The sequence below is a fragment of the Panthera pardus genome, unplaced genomic scaffold (genome assembly GCF_024362965.1).
Source record: "Panthera pardus isolate Hobbes unplaced genomic scaffold, ASM2436296v1 HiC_scaffold_20, whole genome shotgun sequence".
NCBI classification, from domain to species: Eukaryota; Metazoa; Chordata; class Mammalia; order Carnivora; family Felidae; genus Panthera; species Panthera pardus.
The window spans coordinates 33,696,794-33,721,660 of record NW_026526766.1 but is presented as its reverse complement, the minus strand read 5'-3'; the positions used below and the strand labels follow the sequence as shown (position 1 = coordinate 33,721,660).

At 38.2% G+C, this 24,867-nt stretch overlaps 1 protein-coding gene across 34 annotated transcripts in view; it reads left to right on the top strand.

Annotated features, from left to right (window-relative positions):
* PTPRD (protein tyrosine phosphatase receptor type D) overlaps positions 1-24,867 on the top strand; it is a 1,374,111-nt gene that overhangs the window by 1,305,238 nt on the left and 44,006 nt on the right. For all 34 annotated transcript variants that reach the window (XM_053907924.1, XM_053907923.1, XM_053907918.1 and 31 more), the window contains 3 exons: positions 3,899-4,074; positions 17,919-18,038; positions 18,543-18,697. In XM_053907924.1, the coding sequence (XP_053763899.1) occupies positions 3,899-4,074; positions 17,919-18,038; positions 18,543-18,697 (451 nt within the window). The remainder of the gene's footprint in view (positions 1-3,898; positions 4,075-17,918; positions 18,039-18,542; positions 18,698-24,867) is intronic.

Sequence of the window (24,867 nt, the reverse complement as noted above, 5' to 3'; positions counted from 1 at the left end):
TTTGGATTAGTAGTGCACTCTGATTAGTGTTGTATTAGCAGATGCAAAATCATTTTCTGGATAAAGCAGGGAATTGAAAATTAAATAAACAAATATGCAATACTTGGAGAAGGTCACCCCAATAAAGGGAAGGGATTTTGTAGATCCAGCCTTCCAGCAGAAACATCAAAATCAAGAGCTACTGAAGAAGCATTTCATGGTACCAAAACACTTGGAAAGGCTGCATGATGTTGTTTTTCACAAAGTCTGTTGAAAAATCTTTATGTCACACTGAAAACAGAGATCTCATCTACTTGAAACACACTTCTGTTCAACTTTAGTTTCCAATCTGAGGTTAATATTTGTAAAAGGGCACGCCTCCACCCTTTCTAAAATCTTTTCCCATTCATCTTTCTACATCGTGTGTTATTTGGATTATATGAAATACTGATACATTAGATCTTAGAGCTTTTGTAGAATAGTCTTCTCTCACATCCCCATCTTGTGAAGGATGTGTATAAGAAGACTTACCTGAAATGTCTTTTTGCCAGAGTATGTAAAGAGATTTGCTAGGAAGAAGAGGCATTTATTCCAGATACTACCTCCTTACAGGTAAGTTTCAAAATAGAAGAGGAGCCCCAGCATTATTTTCAAGATGTAAACTTTAGGCTAATAATTAGCTCTACTAGGTATTGAATTTTTCCTTTTAATTTTCTTTTCAAAATATCAAGTCCCCAATTCTGAAAGCACTTGGTGATAAGTACAGGTACCAGGTGCCTAGTATTTTTCAAGCAGATTTTGTTTGTGTTTTTGTCCCCAAGAAATACAAGCATTAAGTAGCAACCCACTCCTCCCTAAAAATAATAATCATAATTTATTATTCAAACTTAAGCAATATGTCAAAAAACAATTCATTACATAGTAAATGATTAAAATTTATATAAAAATATTGGGTGGGTCTGATTCTCTTCCTTTAGATGTGAGCCTCATATCCATCTCCTCTGTCCTCTGACACACTGTTTAGATACAGTTGTTATCCTTGATACGGGGGAAATGGCACAGTGCCCAGCTGCTGCGTTTTCAGAGTCATTAACCCAGGTTTCTTCTCTATTTTGAATTTTCTTGGAAAAAACTTTTCTGTATATTGGAGACCTTTAGCCATAATCCTTTTTTATCAATTCTTTAATGTTGTCAACGCTAAATTAAAATTTTGAAGGTGGGCTTTCCCTGTATTATAAAATAGATTCGTTGTTGGCTCAGAACCAAATTCTGTGGACATGAGGTTGCGCGTGCTTCCCAGTGGCAGTAACCTCAGGACTTTATTTAAACTGTCTTTTGAATCTTGGTGTCTGGAGGAATAGGAGCTTTATCAACAAAGGACTGCCAGAACCCCAACTGCTTCTTGAGTAGCTGTAATAGATGAATAATGTTACAACCAGCCGTGCATTTCAGTTTTTACTCAAAAGGCTTTTCACTAATGCTGGTGGTATTCCATATCCATGTGTTCATCTCGGAGCCCAGTAGTTCCCATCTGACTTTCATTACTTTTTTGAGAGGATCAGTTTTACAACTGGAATCAGAAAAGCAGTCAAAGTAATTGCAAGTGGCAATCAGTGAAATATAACAATTTTAGCTTGGGAACATGCATTCCATTATAAAGAAAATTTTCTTTTTTCTTTTTTCTCATAGTTCCAGGACTCATATTTTCCCAGGGCAAGAAGGGGCCATATATAGGTTCTGGTGCTACCTCTCATATCAGGCCTGTATGATATGCCAGTACCCCTGTAAAGTGCTTGGTCTGCTCCAGGGATAGGCAATTGTTACCTCTCAAGGAAATCTATTCGCTTTTTCATTCTGAAAATTTGAAAATGCTTTATGATATTGGAGATGAAATTCATCTCTCTGTGGTTACATCCTTCAGAATTGAAAAACTTGGGTCTCAACAGAGTAAATCTACTCCTCTCTTCAGGTACTCACAGGCAGAGTCCTCATCCCTTATATTTTCCTCTGCCAAGTATAATATGCATGCCTTTCTCATATGGAACAGCTTTGATTTCCTTAATCGCTCTGGTCACTCTCATTGAAAGAAGCTCAGATTTGCCTGTATCCCTCTTAAAGGTGTGATGAAGGAAAATTAGACTTCCAATCAGAATATCTGCATTAAATTCAAGCTCTGCTACTTATTAATGTCAGAACTTGGGCAAATTTCTTTTTGTCCCTTGAGATAGCAAGGGATTAATACAAGAGACATGGTCTAGAGGTCAAAACAAACAATAAACATGTCAACAAACAAGTATATAATTACAATGTGTAATAAGTAGTGTAAAGAGTTGTCAAGTGAGGGGTACCTTTGTGGCTCTGTTGGTTAAGTGTCCAACTTTGATATCAGCTCAGCTCAGGTCTCGATGTCATGGGTCCATGACGTCAAGCCCCGAGTGGGCTCTACGCTGACAGGGCAGAGCCTGCTTGGGATTCACTCCATCTCTCTCTGCCCCTTCCTGTTCATGCATGCTCTCTCTATCCCTCTCTCTCTCTCTCTCTCTCTCAAATAAATAAATAAACTTTAAAAAAATGTAGTTAAGGGAGTTCTGAGGTCTGAGAGTATTAAGAGCAGGCTTTCTGAGAGGCAGGCTGAGCATTATACAATGGGAAGGAGACACCAAGTGTGTTCTAGGATTTGGGATGGCAATAAGGTAGGAGAGTGATGTTTTCTAACAACAGAGGTGGTCCAGTCTAGAGTTTAGAAGGGAAGGAAGTGAATGGAATAAAATGTGTTTGGAAAAAGTGCAGAGATGGGGTGCCTGGGTGGCTATGTCAGTTAAGCATCCCAACTCTTGATTTCAGCTCAGGTCATGATCTCAGGATTTGTGGGTTTGAGCCCTGCATCAGGCTGTGCGCTGACAGCACAGACCCTGCTTGGGATTCTGTCTCTCCCTCTCTCTCTCCACCCCTCCCACACTTGCTCTTTCTCTCTGAAAATAAATAAATTTACTTTTTTAAAAAGAAAAACTGAGGAGCTCTGTAGCCATTATTGAGAGTTTGGATTTTATTTGAAGTAAAAGGGGAAGCCATTGTTGGGTTTGAAGGAGAGAAATTACAGGGTCTGAAATATATTTGTAAAAACTGTTCTCATGCTAGGTGGAGAGCAGACTGCAAAGGACAAAAATAGATATGAGATAACCAAATAAGAGGCAATTGTCATAATCTAAGGAGAGATGCATGTGGTACAACAATTCTATGAGATTCAATGAGAAGTAGTCTTCGCAGAGGTTAAGACAGACATAACAGACACACTGCCTAAAATTCATCCAGACTCCACCAATTTGAGAAAGCTCTTTAATCTCCATGCACCTCTGTTTTCTCCTTTGTGAAAGGAAGATCCTGATAGGACTTATTTCACAGAGTTGTTGAAAGGATTAAATGAGTTTACAAATGAGTTCCCTGTTAGCTAAATTTGTGAAGAATTTTTCACTGTTATGGCATGTTCCACTCTACACTGCATTTTCAGACTCAGGCATTATTTCATTTAGTTTTTGTCTGGCAATGTGGAATTGCATGAGTGAGAAATGTGACCAGATAATTGTTTAGCCTTCTTTGCATGCTATATTTTACTGATATAGTGGAGAAAATAGACAGTGGGTGAGAGGAATAGCACCTTATGGACAATCAGTTGTATTTTTCTTTCTTTATTATCTACCTTGTCATATTACAAAGATCCAACACCTGGACCACTGTATTTCTTTAATGGGATAGTCCCCATGGGACCTGTTTTTATCTTGCTTAAAACCCAAACTTGAATATATTGTGACTCCTCTAGCATAGTGTGGAACAATAATGTAACATCGTCATTAGTCCAGATATCAGGCTGTCTCCTCTCATGATAGGTTCACCTAGTGGAATAACACCTCTTGTTTTACAGGCATCCCCGGAAGTGACTATGTGAATGCCAACTATATAGATGGCTATAGGAAACAAAATGCTTATATTGCAACACAAGGATCTCTGCCTGAAACATTTGGGGACTTTTGGAGAATGATATGGGAGCAACGGAGTGCAACAGTTGTCATGATGACAAAACTAGAAGAACGATCCAGGGTAAGAATATCTACCTTCTCCCTCTCAAATCTTTCCTCAGGTAGTTTCTATGTAACATAGAATATTTCATTCTTTTTAGAATCTACCTTTCCTTAAGCTTTGACTTTCTAAGAGACACTAATAGTTAATGGGCATCAACAACTCTGATGAAATTATTCTTTAACACTGAGTCTTTCAAGAAGGAAAATCTCTCATGTTACAATGAGATTTTTAAAACAAAGTAGTACTCAAAAAAGTAGATAAGTTGGGGCTCCTGGGTGGCTCAGTCGGTTAAGCAACCGACTTTGGCTCAGGTCATGATCTCATGGTCTATCAGTTCAAGCCCCGCATCAGGCTCTGTGCTGACAGCCCAGAGCTTGGAGCCTGCTTCAGATTCTGTTTCCCTCTCTCTCTCTGCCCCTCTTCCGCTCATGCTCTGTCTCCCTCTCTCTCTCAAAAATAAATAAGCATTAATTTTTTTTTTAAAGTAGACAACTTGGTTAGAGAAAATAAATATTAGCTTGAACCTGTTTCTAAAACTCATATTAAACAAGAACACACAGACTTTGGGGGAGAATCCCACCAATATATACTTGCCCATGTTTTTAACTTTTTCTTTCTTATAATCTGTAGGGTAAGATCTGAAATTCTATAAAAGAGGCTCTTATGTAAATTGTTCAAATTAACATAAATTAAGTTAGGGCCACCAGAAAAATGATGTGGGTTAATACACAGCTGAGAAAACACATAAATGTGTAGAGGGCATTTTGCTAGTTTAGCCTTCTCCAAAATGAATAGATTTTAATAACAGCGTCACTGTTAAGGTCTAAGAAAGGAGTTTTATTCATCATATGGGTCTAATATTATGGTGCATGGAACATTAGTTAAATGCTATTGATTTGCAAAACTAAAACATAATGGATAAGCAGTATGCCATATTCCCAAGTGAATATGCAAATATTGTAGCCATCTGATGAAAATCGATCTTTAACCTTGAGAATTTAATGAAGGAGTATCTAAAAAATCACTGAAAGCAGCACATCCTCTCCCTGAAGAGTAGGACGTTGAATTTGAAAGCACTGGTGAGAGACCTCTTTTACTGTGGTCACAGTAGCCTCAAAAGGATATTTAGAAGGAAGCCAAAGCCCAACTCCCCATTTGTTGTGTGATAGTTGAGGTTTTTTTAAATGGTCTTCTAAGCTTGGTACATGGCAGTTTCTTAGCCCAGGTATGTATATGAAGGAAGAGTTGAAGGCTGCACAAGAGATTTATAAAGGAAAAGCTCAGACTTAGGGAAATATAAAAAGTCCCAGCCATTACTTTAAAGGTGGGAAATAAAGAATATGGTACACAACTGGTTTGGCAAACCCATAAAGCAATTACACTTTTCATATAGAAATACTGAAATATTGTCCCAAAGGAGTTTAGATGAAAACTGTTATGAATGTGAAGACAAATATCTTTGTCATTCTTTATGTGAAAACTCCATTCAAAAGATGTAAATGGATCCATTATTGATTTGTACTCAGGGTAACCCCTGTATAGCAGCAAGCCCCACCCCAATGTTTCTTGGATAGAACTCTTCATAATTACAACAATGTCTAACACATATTAGGTGCCTCTATAGTTCACAGTAATCCTGTGAGATAAACACTACTATGATCTCCACTTTACACAGGAATAAACTAAGCCTAGAACATTCCAGAAGGTCACTCAAGGTCATTCAACTACCAAGGTCAGAGTGAGGATTTGAAGACAGACAGTCTGGCTCCAGCACACATGTGCTTAACCATCAAGTCATATTGCCTGTTAACACTTCTATGAAGCTGAGACAGCTGAACTATTATATTACAGCATGCATGTAAATCCAACCTACCCAGACTGCTTTGCCTGGAGATACCGGCTGGTAACAAGCAATCATTTGCAAAAGCTGTTTTCAGTAAAACACACATTTTATCTTGACACTGCAGGCCTTCATTAAACCGTGCACAGAAACTTGTTTTGAAATAACCAAATGAAATTCTGCCCCTTTTCTCCCTAATTGCTTCTAATAATAAAGTTAGTTCTAACTGGCCCCACTGCCACTGCAGCATCTGATGGTAATGAGCAGTTCTTGGCGGAAGGCATTGTGACTTAAATACCTACAGTTTATCTTTATGTTGCAGGCTACTTTTTTTTTCCCCACCTCAGACAGAGGAACTTATTTTGAAGTTACTAAATGAACCTCTGTTTGCTCCCTTCATTAATTACTCTTTGCTCTTGCAAGTTAGCTTTCTCCTTTGTTAAATGGCCTAAGGAGGCCAATTAAAATACTGTCTTGTGATTTTTATTCTGTGGTGGTTCAGTCTGTACCCAAACTTGTGGTGACCTGCATAAGCCAATATTGAAGAGTCTCAACATCATCAATCTGACCATACAAATGAGCCCTGACCTACAAGGCCCAAGAGCCCTTTGTCCCCCAGTCTAGAATACTTGAGAATAAATGACCAAATGCAGCTGAGAGATCTAACAGGGCACCAGTCCCCCAAATTATTTCCCCTGCTCTTCCATCTTCTCCCCTCACATCCTCCCAGTTCACTTTTTTCCTATCCAGTTGCTCTTTCACCTAAAGTCTAGGCAGAAAGGAGAAGGCATTCCTGGATTCACAAACAAGAACTTGTATTGAGTTTCTCTTTCAAGGCGTTATAAATAGAGGTTAATTGCTGCTGAAATATATAGCTTTATACTTTAGGAACTCTGTGGGTTATGTGGGCTGATCTGGGGATTCAGTGAATTCTCAATTCCCTGTAGTCAACTTCAAAGCAGACATTTGAACTAGTCTGGCTTTATTTAGGAACTGCCTGTAGTCTCCCTCATAAAGGGAGGTGGTCCAGGTGGTTGAAACAAATCACTTCTCCAAGAGCAGATGCCTGAAATTTCATTATTTTGAATAAGGCTCGTGTTCTTGAAATAACATTCACCCCTTTGGTATATGAAAAGTATGTGTGTATAAACACTTCTGTGTACTGTAGAATACGTGTATGCAGGAAAACATGTTAACTGGCAGTTTGGGGTGAGGGAGAGAGAAGAAAAGGAAAGGGAAGAGAGGATAGATGATATTTCATAAGAGTGCCTGAGGATGCCACTATCAGAGAGAAGGGAATTATACAACACAGTCCCAAGTAGAGGTGCCTTGCAGTCAAATGTCTGGGTTTAGCTCCCAGATGTAGTGCTTACTAGGTATGTGACAATGCACACATTACTAGGACCCCTGAAAGTTTCATTTCTCCTTTTTATATTACAGAGAAGGATTATTGTAGGTATTGACCAAGATAAGGACTATGACAAGGTGTCTCAGTGAGTCTCAGGTGTTAGTGTTTGGTTGAGGCAGAGAGCTGGCTATTGTTGAAAGTGCTGCTATAAATATCGGGGTATAAGTACCCCTATGCATCAGCACTCCTGTATCCCTTGGGTAAATTCCTAGCAGTGCTATTGCTGGGTCATAGGGTAGATCTATTTTTAATTTTTTGAGGAACCTCCACACTGTTTTCCAGAGTGGCTGCACCAGTTTGCATTCCCACCAACAGTGCAAGAGGGTTCCCATTTCTCCACATCCTCTCCAGCATCTATAGTCTCCTGATTTGTTCATTTTAGCCACTCTGACTGGTGTGAGGTGGTATCTCAGTGTGGTTTTGATTTGTATTTTCCTGATGAGGAGTGATGTTGAGCATCTTTCCATGTGCCTGTTGGCCATCTGGATGTCTTCTTTAGAGAAGTGTCTATTCATGTTTTCTTCCCATTTCTTCACTGGATTATTTGTTTTTCAGGTGTGGAGTTTGGTGAGTTCTTTACAGATTTTGGATACGAACCCTTTGTCTGATATGTCATTTGCAAATATCTTTTCCCATTCCGTTGGAGCTTAAATGTCCATTAACTGATGAATAGATAAAGAAATTGTGGTTTATATACACAATGGAATACTACTTGGCAATGAGAAAGAATGAAATATGGCCTTTTGTAGCAATGTGGATGGAACTGGAGAGTGTTATCCTAAGTGAAATAAGTCATACAGAGGAAGACAGATGCCATATGTTTTCACTCTTATGTGGATCCTGAGAAACTTAACAAGAGACCATGGGGGAGGGGAAGGAAAAAAAAATGTTAGAGAGGAAGAGAGCCAAACCATAAGAGACTCTTAAAAACTGAGAATAAACTGAGGGTTGATGGGGGGGGGGGGGGGGGGTGAGACATTGAGGAGGGCACCTGTTGGGATGAGCACTGGGTGTTGTATGGAAACCAATTTGCCAATAAACATCGTATTAGAGAGAGAGAGAGAGAGAGAGAGAGGGAGAGAACTGGGAGTCTATACCAAAACAACCTCAGTTTCTCCTAAAGCCACTCCCAAATAATTCAATTTTTGTTCCCAAATGCAATGAGTTTGTTCCTCTGTGGCTGACAATGAATCCTGACCAGCCTCATAGAGTCAGTCACTGCTCATGATGAATTCTGCCCACCGTTCCCAGTGGGAACCCATGTAGTGTGGTCAAGCATAGCTCAGAACATGGGAGTCTTTTGCAGTTGCTTTTCTCAGAACAGAATCTCCAGAATGGAAACCCTGTTGGAGGGAACTTTGTTAATCAGTCTGTACATGGACCACAAGGACATTCTGGCTGTAACTTCCATTATGGCCATATCTTGAAGCAATACAATATGAAAATAATACTATCTACATGAATCACATGCAGTAATAATTGTCACTAAAGATAATAGATTCTTGATACCACATTTCCTTTTGATTCAGTTTTGCATTACCCCTCCCCATTCTTATTTGTTTGAAGATGCCAGGGAATTCTTCCCTTAGCACCTGTCTCCTGTGTTTTCTAGCTTAGTGCTTTGCCTTGTCACTCAGGCCTGTGGATGGTAAAGCAGCAGCTTCTAACCTTTGCCAAGTTCGAATAGCTCACTCACACAAAAGGCTCCAGGGTTCATTAGCATTTGTTAGAAGTTTCAGTGGCCTTTTGTTAGAGAACTGACCATTCTTAGCATTTCATTGGCTAAAGAAGCCCTTCCAAGTGTGAGGTATGACTTAGAACTTAAACTGGTCTTTTGGAAACCTAAGTTCTTTGATTTTCAGATGTAGTTCCTCCCCCTCAAATGTGGCTTTGCAATAATCCTAAACTTCACTGAGAAGACTGCATAGTGTATGCATTATTATCAACCCTGAAGACAGAATGTGTACAGTGGATATTTCTATGAGTTTCATTTGTATATATAAAGAAAGGAAACAAAATATAAGACTAAAAACTAGAGATTTTGAAAGTAAAGTACAATTGCTGCCTGAAAACACGCAGATCAGTTTAAAGCCTCGTAGAATGTGCTGTGTGACATGAGATACTGTTAGTGGGTCTTTTTTTACAATTTCCATCTTTTTTTTGCCAAATCCTCTCAAGTTCTGCATAGTTCACTGATTCTGCAGAGAGTCATTCTCTCGTGCCCTTAGAATGTGGTCTCTAATTGTTTCCATGTTTCATAACATGCCAGTAAGCACATGAATTGGTTTGGGCAACCACATGGAGGGAAGAAAAAGTTTGGAAAAAATGAAGCACTGGTAGGAAAGTAAAATGTATACAGCTGGGGTTTCCACTCCAAGGGTGTTATTTGTGGGCAACTAGGACACATGGTTGGCAGCCTTGCTTGAACCCCTGGAGTCTCCAAGGTAGGATTTGCCAAGGTGATTCCTGGCCCAGGAGCCTCTGTTATTTAGTGGTGATTGTCCTTCCCCACCCCCCCCCCCCCCACCCCTTCATCTATTTGCCTTTGGCTGTTTCTCTTGTACTTTGTTTCACTTCCTGAGGAAAGCAAGATGGAGGGAATATGTAAGCCTCATGCTTAACAAATTCTTGAGCAGCTTTGATTAGTGTTACAAGTTGAAAGAGGTTAACCAAGGTTAAGGGATATGTGGCTTTCTCTTGTCCTCACCAGTCTTCCCTTATCACTGCTCCTGTTTGATGCTCTGTTGTCTTACAAGGTTTATGGTGGGAGTTGAATCACTTAAAGTGTTATTATTGTAATGGTACTTAGTGCTATAAATGTTGAGGATTAGGAGTGAAATTTTGACCCTCCACAAAGGGGACATGATTTGAACTGGGCCACATTGATTAGTAGTATAGGCATATAGTTAGAAGTGAAGAAGTCTACTTTGTTTTCCAGACTAACTAAATCCCATCTTCTGTCCCCAAATAGAAAATCATGCATCCAAGTCAATGATATCCATTGCTGGAGCAAATCAAATGTTTTGTGCATCAGGATTTTAGTTTATCTTAGGCCATAGCATGGGAAATTCCCTGCTCCACTAAAATTTGTTGTTTGTGGTCATGAATGGAGGTGATACTATCCAGGCCTAAAGGGTGGGCTGGTTTTAAGTATATTGTGTTACTAGTTTAGGCAAGTACATAGACTTGACATGTGACAGGTGGAACACTTCTTTTTTTAATTTTTTTAACGTTTATTTATTTTTGAGAGACAGAGACAGAGTGTGAGTGGGAGAGGGGCAGAGAGAGAGAGCAGGCTTCAGGCTCTGAGCTGTCAGCACAGAGCCCTACGCAGGGCTCAAACTCATGAACCATGAGATCATGACCTGAGCCAAAATCGGCCACTTAACTGACTGAGTCACCCAGGTGCCCCTACATGTGGAGCACTTCTGACCTAATGATCACTCCCTCCACCTCCTAAGTCCTCCCCGGCCCTTGAATATCACCTTAATATACTTCCCCAACAGAGACTGAAGCTAAGATAGAGACATATTCATGTTTGGTTCTGTAGCCAAGAGGGGCAATTCTGGGCAAAAAAGGAGATTCTGATAAAATATTTTCTTGTTTTCCTATAAAACAAATCTTGAGATTCTTTTCAGATTGTGAGGTCCTTTTGGGTTAGAAGTTGGCAGAATCCCGTTGAAGATTATAAATGGCAGTGTTACTGTTTTCATTGCCGTTATCGGTTTTGGAAGGCCGGGGCTTGGCCAGCAGCAGACTAATTCTTGGCCCCTCTGGTTTGTCAAGGTTCGGTAAGTTTAATGGAGAGCAAATGCTTTCCAAATGCCAGGTCTATGTCCTTTTCCAAACAGAACTGGAAGCGCCGAAGGCCTTGAACATTTAATTTCTCAAACTGCAGCTGAAAGCGCTGCCTATCTAGGGCAACAGAAACTGTTTTTCCTTAAGCAACTGTAGAAACAGCAGCACAAACATTGCCTTTGGAGTCTGTGTGATATATGGGATTGTTTTTGAAAAGTGGTGGATACTTAATGTAAATAGGACACTGGCAACAAAAAGAATGATGCTCACATTGGCAACCTAAAGGATGTTTGGGTCCTTATCTAGCAAGTTCCACACTCTTGGTTTTCTCTTGTCAACAGACACAATGTCAGATAAAAGGCAAAGAATCCACCAATTTCTTACCATTTGTTAGCTTCTTGGATTTTCTGCCTTCTTTCCCCACCCCCATCTCCTCTGTTCAGAATGGCAGCCTACCCATTCCAACTCAAAACAAACATTCCTGTGAAAGTGAATTAGAGGCATCATGGCCTAGGAAAGAGCTGGGGGGGGGGGGTGTGACGGAGAGCAGGGGATACAATTTATCTCTTGGTGACTTTGTGCAAGGTCCCTCTCCTTCTCCACATTCGTGTTTACAGCACTCTCAGGCTGGATGAGGTCATTTCTAAAATTTTAAGAAGTGTGGATTAATCGTGTGTTCAGGCAAAGCTGAGGTTCAGTTGGTATGCACCAGTATAATTGTACTGGCTGGTAAAATGCTAAAAGGTATTGATACTACTGGGATACAGAAATTACCTTTTCACTGAAACTTTAAGTCCCCTAATTATATTTCTCAATGGCAGAGACACAGGAGTGTTGCCGGGCCACAGGCAGCCACTGAGCAGATGCAGGCAGACTCAGAAGTGACAGTAGGGCTATGTAGAGCACCTGACTGCTGCCAGGTGTGATTGGGGCTGAGGTGCAAACTCTAAGGGCCACATGTGTGGGAAGAACTGACATCCAAGTGCTACCTTGCCATAACAAGGGGATGCTTCACAAAGTTTTCCTCTGGTTACAACAAAGTGCCAGAAATTTAAGATACAATGACTGTCAGTTTAATGGGGAAGTCATTAGAATAGTTTAGTGCAGCTCCCCTTATGAACTTCTGGGAGACCCTGGAAGACATTGTCTTCGTCTGTTCAGGCTGCTGTAGCAGAATGGTGTAGACTCAGTGGCTTATAAACAACAGAAGTCTACTTCTCACAGTTCTGGAAGCTGGGAAGTATAAGATCAAGAAGACGGTAGATTTGAGATCTAGTGAGGCTCTGCTTCCAGGTTCACAACAAACTGTCTTCCTGTTGTACCCCCACATGGTGGAAGGAGTCAGGGAGCTCTCAGGAGTGTCTGTTATAAAGCATGAAGCCTATTCATGAGGGCTCCACCCTAGACCCAATCACTTCCCAAAAGTCCCAGCTCCTCATACCATCCCACTGGGATTAAATTTCTACCTGTGAATTTTTGGGGGGACAAAATATTTAGACTACAGAACACATCAAACAAAAGGAAATGTCAATTTTTTGAATTAATACATGGTTTGGAAAGTCTTTGAATGGTTCAGTGATCTGATAAGCAGTTTTACAGTGAATAATTTGGTTCATTTAGAGAAAATTTTCAACTTTCTGGTTGAAGTTTTTCACTGCACTGGTAGTCAAATGCTTTAATATTACTCTCATTTCAGATATTCTGTTGCCTTTGATCTCCACTAAGTAGTGGTCATAAAAGAGAAAATGAAAAGGGGAAATATACAAACCAGACTACCGTTTTGCCACTCGAAAATAGATATGGCCAAATGTTAATTGAGTGAAGAGAATGACATTATCACTCAAAGAGAATAGAATCAGTGAGATGATCACTGTACTTATTTTGGAAAATCAAGTATTGAAGCTGGTCTTTAAAACTGTTAAGAGGGGCGCCTGGGTGGCTCAGTCGATTAAGTGTCCGACTTCAGCTCAGGTCACGATCTCGAGGTCCGTGAGTTCGAGCCCCACGTTGGGCTCTGGGCTGATGGCTCAGAGCCTGGAGCCTGCTTCCAATTCTGTGTCTCCCTCTCTCTCTGCCCCTCCCCTGTTCATGCTCTGTCTCTCTCTGTCTCAAAAATAAATAAACGTTAAAAGAAATAAAAAAAATAAAACTGTTAAGAGACATATTATAACCTATGGAAATAAACAGTTCAGCATATAATTTATCCACCCACTAAAATATATCCTAAAAATTATCTGAAACTTCCTTTTATTACATTGTCCCTTATTAAATGTGTATTAATGAGTGTATATTGACATTTCTTTATTCCCAATACCAAATTTGATTTGTATTATCTAATGTCAGCATACTATCTATCCACTCCTTATAGAAGGTTCCTCTGCCCAAACATAGTAGATACTAATTTTTAGTTACTTTCAGCAAAAGTTATGCTTTCCTATGTATCATTTATTGTCTATTCTAAGTCCTTTTTTGGCTAAAAAATCTTGTCATAGGCAGGCTTTTCAAAATACCATATAGCAAGTGGATTTTGCATCGGTGGGATGCTGGGACCCTTTGGAGTTATTGGTTTGTTATATTTGGAATTCTGATGCTTTGACATGCTGCCGTGCTCAATGAGTCTTTGTTAAACTGAAAGGTTTTGCTTTCTGGAAGTTTTGGGCAATTTAAAAATAAGCCAACGTAGACCATAGTATAGTTGATTATAAAGTTGGCTTCCAGTTGTTGAGTGTATGTGACAGGCACTTCCAAGATAAGCCATATGGAAGTAAAAATGGAACTAGAAAGAAAGGATTTCCCTGAAGCACAGTCAGCAGACCTACTGGATCAAATCCTAGGCAATATTTCCAATGACAAGTATTTCTTTTGAATACATTTAAATGGTTTATCATTCCATCAACTTGCTTTTAATAGGTTGCCATGAAAGAAGGGATATGCATTAATTCCATAGCATGCATTTAGTGATGGTTAACCTGTTCTTTGCATAATTATGGAGAAATGAAGCTACCACAGAAGAGTTATAATCACTTTATGATAATAAAAAGAGTTATTTCCCCCAAATTTAGCCAGAAATCTGAACTGTCTTACTTAGTTTAGGTTTCAAAGTGAGTTACTGGATGAGCCTGCCTGACAGGTTCTGCTTCTGTCCTTTTTCACCTCCGACACTAACACATTCTCTTCTCACAGCTGACTAGGGCCCAGGTAGAGTAAGGGAGTTAATAGGAAATCTCACAGCTATGTATTTGAAGAACCAGCAGATGTAAGCATACCCCTGTATTTAGTCAGTAAGGCTGATGGATTGGGAGCAGGACTGCACTCATTTCACTTTGGTGTCCCCACAGTTGCTAAGACCTTGCCTTCCACTTGGAGAATCAGCTGGGGTTAATAACATGTTTATTTTTTTTCACATATAAAATGGTTACGTTTTTTGTAAAAACAACCATAAAAATTGAGAACATAATCTAACTGATAATTAATAATATCTGTTGCCTGTTGAATGCCTATTGGGTTTAAAGTTTTAGGTGCATGGTTTTTGAGCCTTATGCTAGTCCTGTTGTGTGGAGATATTGTACCTATTTAACAGATAAGGCTGCTGGACTTGGGTCCTGAAAATAGAGAAGCAGCTTACTGGCCATCCAGTTAGACTCCCCAGCCTTCTGTGCATCAGTCCTAAAGATCACTTACAGTCCGTCATTTCAGAATCACATAGGAAAAGACAAGCACCAGAATTTGTGTTCAGGAGCTGATGCCTTCTAGTTCTTAGATGTTCAGTGGGGAGCAACCTATACTGGGCTCTGTGCATAAAGCCTGAAAGTGGTGACTCTCTAGAAATACCTTATGAGATTTTCTCCTGGGGAGGGGGGTGGTGGAGGGAGGGGCAGTTGTCAAAGTAAAACATTTCAAGAGAGGATGGAGCTAGTGCATTTCCAGTAGCTAATTAGGGAAAAAAAATACATTTCTAATTGTTTTCTTGGGTCCTTTTTTTCCCTCACTACACTTTTCAATTGCTTTCTAATGTTGAAATCAGAAATTATTTGTTTAGTGTATGACTAAAAATGAAGGACTTAAGAGAATGTCCATAAATCTAAAGCCTTAAATATAGTCCTTAGAAATCAGCTGAAACCCTGAAGACAACTCAGAAAATATGGGGGAGAAAAGACTGCCAAGTTCTTACTAATGAAGGGGACAGTGTATTGCTGTAGCTGTTCTGAGAGGCTTTAATCCTGCTGCTGAGACCATATGTATGCATGTGTACATACACTAAAATATTTACTTTTTTTATAAACTGCCTTTGTGAAATATTTCTTGAGAGAAAACGGCAATGTTTAAATATATTTGCTTTTTAAAAATTGCTCCATTTTTCTGCCGTTGAGTTTGAAACATTTTAGAGAGTAAGATTCAAGTACGTTACTTAAAATGAATACAAAAGTTTTCTTTCCTTCTTTTAGCTAAAAATGTTCATAACATTCACTCCTTATAGTAATGTCTTCTGGTATTCTTTTTTTCTAAAAGAGTCAGAGTCTAAGTCAGTGATAGTTGCAGTTTTAAACTTATTACTGGAAGTATGAGAATAATTAGTTGTAAGTTCAGTTTTTCCTGTGTCTTAGGGATAGAGTGGAGCTGTAGATGGAAAATCAGTAAATAACGGAACAATTTTTCCAGAGGTCACATAAAAGCTGGCTCTTGGTTATTTCCTTCATTTCCTTTGTCTTATCTCACCAAAAGGTCTGATGGTAATCAGTTCCCAGCTTTGAAATACAATTGCATTGAATTTGGTTTAGTGCATTGCACTGACTTTATAGATCATTTCATTGTATTAACCTCTTGTTTTTGTGTCTGTCATAGCGATATTTGTCTTTGTGGGATTTGACTTGTTGGTTTTGATTTGAAAGGGTTGCCATCCCACTGAAACTGTTAAATAATGAGTTTCTCTCTTCACTTTTTAACTCAACACATTGCTGGCATCCTCTCCAGTGTTGCAGTAAGAGGTCTCCAAAGTTACTTTGCCCGTTGTAGGGAGACATCAACTTGACATCTATTTTATGGTTTAAAACAGAGCCTTTGGCTTAATGTTTGTGATTTTTCTTTTCCATCTGAATCCTGGCTACTTAAGTAGTTAGTGTTGGCTCTATTCAGGTAGTATCCTTTGCGAATTCATCCGCATACAACTTAGGTTTTAATGGACGGTCAGAGAACATACGGAGGTACTCAGTTGGGGTCATGCTACATCAATATTCTCCATAAAGAAGTGTCTTTCCCTTGTGTTGTTGTTCTTAAGTTAGAACACATAATAGAAATATAAACATAGAAGAATATAGTATGTACCTAGAAACTTGTAAGTATCTTTTAAAAATCCTATTAAGACATAAATTGCCCATCTTAGTGTGAACCACTCTTGCTTGTTTTTGTTTGTTTGTTTTTAATAAAATATGTAATGTTTGTGTGATCTCACCATTGAAGTAAAGACACAGGAGTCAAGCCTTGTGAAATCAATCTCGACCTTACCATGTAACTGTACATTAAAGTGGGGTTTTCCCCCTTTTTGTTGGCTAGGTAATTTGATAGAGAATAAAACTTCTGCCTTTTTAGAGGGTCCAGTATCTAGATAGAAGGAGCCTGAGTCCTTTGAGCAACAGATGCTGCATCTGTGAAACAGAAAATTACAATATTATTCACAGAATGCTACTAATATTTATATTCAACATAAAAGCAAATAATTATCTAGCAATTCTATTCACTGGACCAAAAAATTCTAGTGTCTATGATGATAATGCCTCATTGCTTTTGTTTAAATCCAGAGATTATGACTTTTGAATCTTTCTTTTTCAAGGTGTGCTTTCCTAATATAAAATGGGACTAGATTTCTTTACCTAGAGAAATGCATTTGAGTGAAGAATTACCCCCACCTTTTCTTTTAATCTGAGATAGAATGGGTAAACATGTTCTTATCTATGACCTTACTAGAAAATATAGTGTTGTGTTTATCATTTATGCTTTTTAATACCCAAAGTACACATTCAGTAAGTTGAAACACATTCCAGACTTTGAATTCAACATGCAACTTTGATGCATGTTGAACTAATTGGCTTGAATACTTTTATGTGCTTCTGTTCAACTCCACGTACAAATTGTAGAGTATTCATCTGAAATGTATGAATTTTAAATTATTTAAACTTTATACTGCTAGTGTATGACCCCCTGAGACTTTTTAAAGAACACACAGCTCTTTTCCCTCTAGACATTACAGATTTAATTTGTTTTAGATACGAAGCCATTTATCTTGTATTTTTAAAAATGCTATGTTGTTTATTATGCTTTGATAGATTCACAAATTATTTCTACTTTTCTTTAAACAAATGTATTTGGAAATTGTGATAGTTCAAGATGAAATACCTTGTGCCTTTTAAGCCTTGATAGATGAACACTGACTATCCCACCATGTCATTTAAATGGCTGAGCATAATCTTCCTGATGTGGTCCATAATATATATCCCAGAACAAATTTGTGTTTTCTTTTCAAGTACTCTAAAATTTCAAATACCTCTTTCCTTATTTTACTCAGCAACAATCTGCAATTTATTTTTCTCCAGGAAAATTGAATCTGTTACTGCTTAGTATTCCTACCAGTTTGAAAAATGTGGTTTATATTGGCATCAGAGCAGTAATTTACATATATTGGGATAACAGGAATGCGTGCCAGAAAAAGATCAACATAAAATGAAATGCAAAAAAGCTGTTTTTCTTCAACAGCAACTCAGAGTGAAGCTAATAGAGAAATTGATGAACATCTGCCCTGAATGTGTCACTTGTTTCTTCTAGGTGAAGTGTGACCAGTATTGGCCCAGTAGAGGCACAGAAACCCACGGGCTGGTCCAGGTGACGCTACTCGATACCGTGGAACTGGCCACGTATTGTGTTCGAACATTTGCACTTTACAAGGTTTGCCTTCCCCCCCCCCTTCCTCTTTCCATTATGTAAAGAAAGCGTCTTTTGAGAAATCAATTATCTTATGACTTTGCTTAAATCTTGATTCCACTGGCAACAGTGAACAATGAAATAATTCTTCCATTATCGCTCAGCAACTTTTCTCCTTGTCCAGCGATCTATCAGTAAATATGGAACTCTCACTCTGAGCAGAAGTCTTGGCAAATGAAGAATAGAAGAACTAGTTCTTTCTGTAAAAATAACAGGAGCATTCCTGATAGTTAAACCTGAAAAATGTAATGCTCCTCACCTAAGAATTTTTATCTTCCTGAGCAAATAGTTGTCATTTATAAATAGCTTGATATTGATATCTCTAAGGAGTGTGTCTTCCCAAAGGTCATATGGTAGGGGGAAGGGATTAAGATAGCACATTTTCACATTACCTCTTCCCTGTTATTACCCATCATTGCAACCTGAGGACAGGAAAACAGAATCTCACCTTGTCTTCCTACTTCACAGAATGGGTCAAGTGAGAAGAGAGAAGTGAGACAATTCCAGTTCACTGCCTGGCCTGATCATGGCGTTCCAGAACACCCTACACCTTTTCTAGCTTTCTTACGCAGAGTCAAAACCTGTAACCCTCCTGATGCAGGCCCTATGGTTGTGCACTGCAGGTAAGAACCACTGAGAGCATTTGTGTTTCTCACAGAAGGTTTGCAAGGAAACAAAAGGTTTCTCATCAGATATTCTCTTTCCAAATTCTTGATACTCTGGGATAGTAGATGTCTCTATAAATAACACAGGGGGTCTTTTGTTTTTGGTCAGATGAGGCCTATGCTAATATGAATAGACAGAATTTGATATAGATGAATATTACCCTTTGGAGATAATAAGCAACTGTGATTCATGCTATTTTCTCTTTGGAGCAAAGATAAATAATTGTATGAAACAGAAAAGAATTAAGAATCAATCTTGTAATATCATTCAAATTTCATCTATGTGAGGGGATATTCTTTAAAATGTAGGTAGGTAGGTAGATGAAGTGCTTGACAAGTTCTTGTGACCTGGGATGATACAACCTTTTTACTGTTTATAGGGAAAAAAATGCTGAACAAAATAATACCATAAATATAAAAGCTTTTAGCTAGAGTGTCTTATTGCTTAAAGATACCTTCTACATATTAATATTATCAAGTAACATATAGAAAATATACTAATTTGAGTTTTACAAATTTATTTAACATAATATATACAAAGACCTATTTTTTGGAAGAATTTATTTTATGTACTTGGAGGTAATGAGTGTGCATTTCTTTTGAAATTTTGTGTACTTTATTATTATTTTTTACTTAATTCTAACATTGTCTGTATCACCACTTATCTTCTACTATATATGTGTTTTTACATTTAAATGATTTCTTTTTTAAAAATTTTAATTATTTTGGGGCTCCTGGGTGGCTCGGTAGGTTGGGCGGCCGACTTCGCCTCAGGCCATGATCTCATGGTCCATGAGTTCTAGCCCTGCGTCGAACTCTGTGCCGACAGCTCGGAACCTGGAGCCTGCTTCAGATTCTGTGTCTCCCTCTCTCTGACCCTCCCCGTTCATACTCTGTCTCTCCCTGTCTCAAAAATAAATAAACGTTAAAAAAAATTTAAACTAAAAAAAATTTAACTATTTTTATAGAAGAGGGAGGGGCAGGAAGAGAGGGAGAGAGAGAATCCTAATCAGGCTCCATGCTGTCAGTGTGAAGCCTGATGTGGGCCTTGAACTCACTAACCCTGAGATCATGACCTGAGCTGAAACCAAGAGTCAGATGCTTAACTGACTGAGCCACCCAGGCACCCCAACTACATATTACCATATAAAATCCATAATACTACTATATAATCTATAATAATTCTTTGTAATCTGGGTGATTCAAATATGAGAGAATATGGCTCCTTGCACAGACAAGTAAAATTGCAGTGGGAAGTATATAAAAAAAGAAAGAAAGCACCTATCATAAACCACTTCTGTCGTGACTTAATAGTACAACTCTTTCACATCCTATATTATATTTAAGTATAATACAGTAAGTAGATCTTATAAGTGACATCTGTTTTTACACAACATGGGGACAATACCTAGAACAGAATAACCGCAATAAAATTCACCTGACCCATGATACCGTGGTCATTGTTACCCAGTGGCCTAGCAGGTTTTGAACAAGATGAAGCTGTTTTTCTCTTTCCCAGCAATTTTTCCCCAACAAAAACTAATAACACCACATTATGTTTATAGAGCATTTTACAAATTCCAAAGCACTCTCCCATGGTTTATTGCGTTTGATGTCATTACCAGTATGTTGGATCAGGAGAAGAGCGTAGAAGAGAGGCTACAGGGTTTGGTCCAAGTGCTGACAGCTAGGAAGCCAGACAGAGTCCCACCCATGTCTTATAATCTAGTACTTGCTCCTCTGGACTTGACACCATGTTGCAGTGTTTCGCATGATTCTGAAACACTACAAAATATTTTTATTAATTTGAGCAAATGCTTTTGCCTCATGACAGCAGACTTCTGGTTTTCCTGCCTGTTGGTTTCAGCAGGCACTAGTGTGACCAGTCTCTATACTCTGTTATACATACTTCTTTGTAGACCTCAAAGAGCCATTGTGCCTGGTGACATGGTGCATCTGCTTGGTACCAGCTCGACTTGATTTTAAAGATCATGTATGAAATATTTCCTGTTGGATTTTGGCCACAGGATAGGGAAACAGAAAGTTTGGGCTCACTGAAGAAAATTGCTCTCATATGCCTAATGGCAAAAATACAATTCATGCAAATATATATACACACACACACAGATGTATACACAAGCACATACACACACACACACACACACACACACACACACACATGCACATATACATATATATACATATACATGTGTGTGTATATATGTATATATGTGTGTGTGTATATATATGTATATATATATGTATATATATACACACACACATACATACACATAATAGGAATAAAATTTAGTGAAAGCAAACTTGGAAGTTTTCACAAAACATTGTATTTGCATTACAGTTTGAAATATAGCATTTTCCCTCTCTCAAAACATGCTTTCAATTTCTGTAAATTAAAGGAGAAATTTGGTTGATTGATTATTTAAAAATGCAATTTATGTTCTGTTGATCATAACCAAGGTATAATGCTTTATGTTGGATACTCAGTTGGATCCAAAAAGGTTTGCAGGCAAGTAGGAGAGATAAGATGGATAGCTATAATGCTTTATTTTGAGAAAATACATACACCCCTCCATACACACACACACACACACACACACACACACACACACCTATGTTATGTTAAGCCACCTGGACTCACCCCTGAAAGATACAAACAACTCCAGAGAAATAAGAAAACAAAGATGAATGTGCTGAGCTAATAGCTGTTGACATTTGAAAGTGCTGTGCCTGAGGCTCTGGAGAAGCTTTGTACGAAACAGAAAAATAGGTATATTGGTGAAAGAAATTTATTAGCAGCTTTGAAATAATGAGGGAAAGATGCAGCATGAACTAAAGCTCTGAGAAATTATCTTTGTTCACCCATGGGTTGTCTTATAAGTCTGTGAGAAATCTTGGCCTCTTTATTTAGGAAAGGCCATGTTGCACACTGTTATACTTGCAAAGCATCATGAATTCTTGACTTGGATACAGTGTATGTTTAAACTTGAGAGCACAGTTCTTCTGATGGAGTAGCAGAGAAAAATTACTACAGACAACAACTGCTTATGTGGGACCCAAGAAATGCTAGTTTATAAATCATCTCTAAGCAGGAAGGAACTTTGCAGAAAGCCACAACAGACAAGTCACAGAGGGATATTGATTACAGATATTGATTACAGAGGGATATTGATTTACATGATCATGTTGTAAATAATCACACAAATACTCTGGAATGTAAATACTGAATTTCATGTTGAGATTTCTCTCCTGATGGATTTGACATTTTTTTCTCTGTAATGAAGAAGTAGTGACAACCTCAAACCCAAGCCTTCTGCCAAACAGATGCAATGAAAATGGAGGGGGTTTTAAATGAAGTCTGGTAGTAGACAAAAAAAGGGGGGGGGGGAGAGGACAGAAAGAGAGAAGATTCATATTTATCCAGTAGTTCTGTCTAGTAATCAATGTGCCAGGACTAAAAAGAGCTATTATGAATAAGAGAAATTCTAACAGTCAATAGTAAGAAAGAGGAGGATAGCCCAGTGTGGTAACCATAGATAAGGCCTTGGAAGGTCAAGAAGGATAGGTTCCACCTCATGCCTAGAAGAATGGTGCCACAAGCACAGAAAGACCAACTCTAGTCATCAGTCAATTCATACAGGCATATAAACTCAACATTAGGAGGGCACACTCTGGAGAGAGACTGCCTGGGTAAAATGCTGGATTGTTCACTGACGGGCTCTGTGGCTTTGGGCAACTTATTTCTTATCTGCTAGCCCCTATTTCTTCACCTGTAAATGGGTTAACACTCTCCATAACATCAAGAATTTAATTAAGGTTAAATGAAATGATATGAAATGATAAAACATTTAGGACAGTTTATAGTATGAAGTATGAAATAATTTTAAATTATTGGTATATTACTGAGTGAGTTTAAATCTATATGTATATTTACAACTCAAGAGAAAATAATCAGCATTAACTTAAAAATAATCTATATGACTTGAGCCATGAGTAACCAGATGTTTATAAATATATAATATTTAATCAAATAGGTTTTTAAAAATTTATATATTTTCCACCATGGTAATTACAGCCAATTTTCCCCAGTGAAAGAGAACATGTTCTCATTTACTATGAGTTAAAATCATTTATTATAAGAAATACCTGTTCTTGACTACCTGAAAAAACCTTTGAATTCTTAAAAGGATACTGTTAAGGATACATAGAAATTAATATGGTGGTTCTTGATGCCTTCAAGGTAAAATTTGAGTTTAGCATTGTGTTCCTGCCCCTTTATAATCTAGGCTGATGTCTCCCTCATGCCTCATTGTTCGTTCTCTTAGCCACCTACCACTAGCTACACATTCCAAGTACTTTCATCTCTGGCTCTTGGTAAGTGATATTTATCCACTCTAGAAAGTCACCTGTTCCTCTCTCTACCTGACGATGTTCAACCTTGTTTCATAATCCACCTCAAGTAGCACATGCCCTGCATTGCAAAGGTTGCAAACTGGCCTCAGATGATTTTATTGACATCTGTGGTAATTTTTTTTTAATTTTAACTTGAATTTTTAAGTGGAATGCACTATCCAGTTTTCTAAACCTTCCCTGTCCCTATTGTTTTACACACAGCTCAACTCATCCATTTACAGGGATTACTTCATATTATAAACATCTGACTTGAAACTCTGGAAAACCCTTTTAAGCTCATTCCTCATTCCTCTTCCCACAGAAAGAATTAAACAATCTGTTCTCTGAACTCTCATAAAGTAGGTCACACTTAGCAAATTTAGCTATCTGTGTACGGATCATATATGCCTTGAAATCCCAGAGGGCATGGGTGATGGCTTATGAACATTTGTACCCACCTCTTACATCATAGTAGGTGCTCAATAATTGCTTTCTGAAGTTAATTGAATTCCATGTGGTGTTTTACAAATTTTTACAGAAGCAGTAAGATCATTTCATGGCTGGACTGTTTTTTGTTTTTTAACATGACTATACTTTTATCTCTTTATATTGTGGTATTTTTATGAGAATTTAATTATTTTAAATTGCCTTTATCTTTCTCATACCTACTTCTAAGTCCCTTTTCCTACAACTCTTTCATGTCCTTTTTCACATGCTCTCCATTCCATGATTAAACATATATATAGATCCCTGTTTTTAGCCATAATAATAAACATATTGAACCCTTAATAGACAACAAATAATCTTTCTTCTCAACTGGAGAGACCCTGTTCTAAGTGTTTCACATGTGTTATTGCTATTTCCTGCCAGTCATCCTCAGAGTTAGGAACCTTATTTTCCCATTCTACACAAGAGGAAACAGAGACCAACTTGTGGTCTCTAAGGAAGACCAACTTACTTGCCTGAGCACATGCAACTAGTCATAGCATAGCTACTGTGTGCCCAAGGTTGCCTGTTCCTATCGACCAGCCCTTAAATCACTTGGTGGTCTCTACCTTCTCATTTGGCCACCTGCTTGGAGGGCATTTCACTTTTTCAGCCTACCCTGATGACCTGGTCAGAATGAGCCATATTGCCATATTCTAGCCTTTGTTTCACTCTTTATGTATTAAAGGTAATTGCTAGTTTGTGACACTCCTGTATCCCTTAATCATTTTAGACTAATCATAGTAGCTACCCATTATTGACCTATCACTGTTTTCCAAGTATCACTAAGCACTTAAGGAATTTCTCATTTAATCTACACACACACACACACACACACACACACACACACACAGAATGTGTTTTATTTGTGAGAAGCATTAAGCACAGGGAGGTTGTAAATTTAGGCCCTATCTCAAAGCCCTTGACCTATTTATTCATCATAGTATCTGGTTCTGACTTTTCTTGTTGCAGAGACTACCTTAGTTCCTTACACTTATCTCCTTAATATATGTTTGCTGACTAAATGGTTGTCAGATGGATACTTACCACTAACTCTACATGTAGTACATGAACAGAGATATGCAATCTCCTTACTTATGAAATTTTATTTTTTTAATGTTTTTATGTTTTTTTAATGTTTAATGTTTTTTATGTTTTTTAATGTTATTTTGACAGAAAGAGAGAGAGAGAGCACACTCACTGGGGTAGGGGAGGAAGGGGCAGAGAGAGAA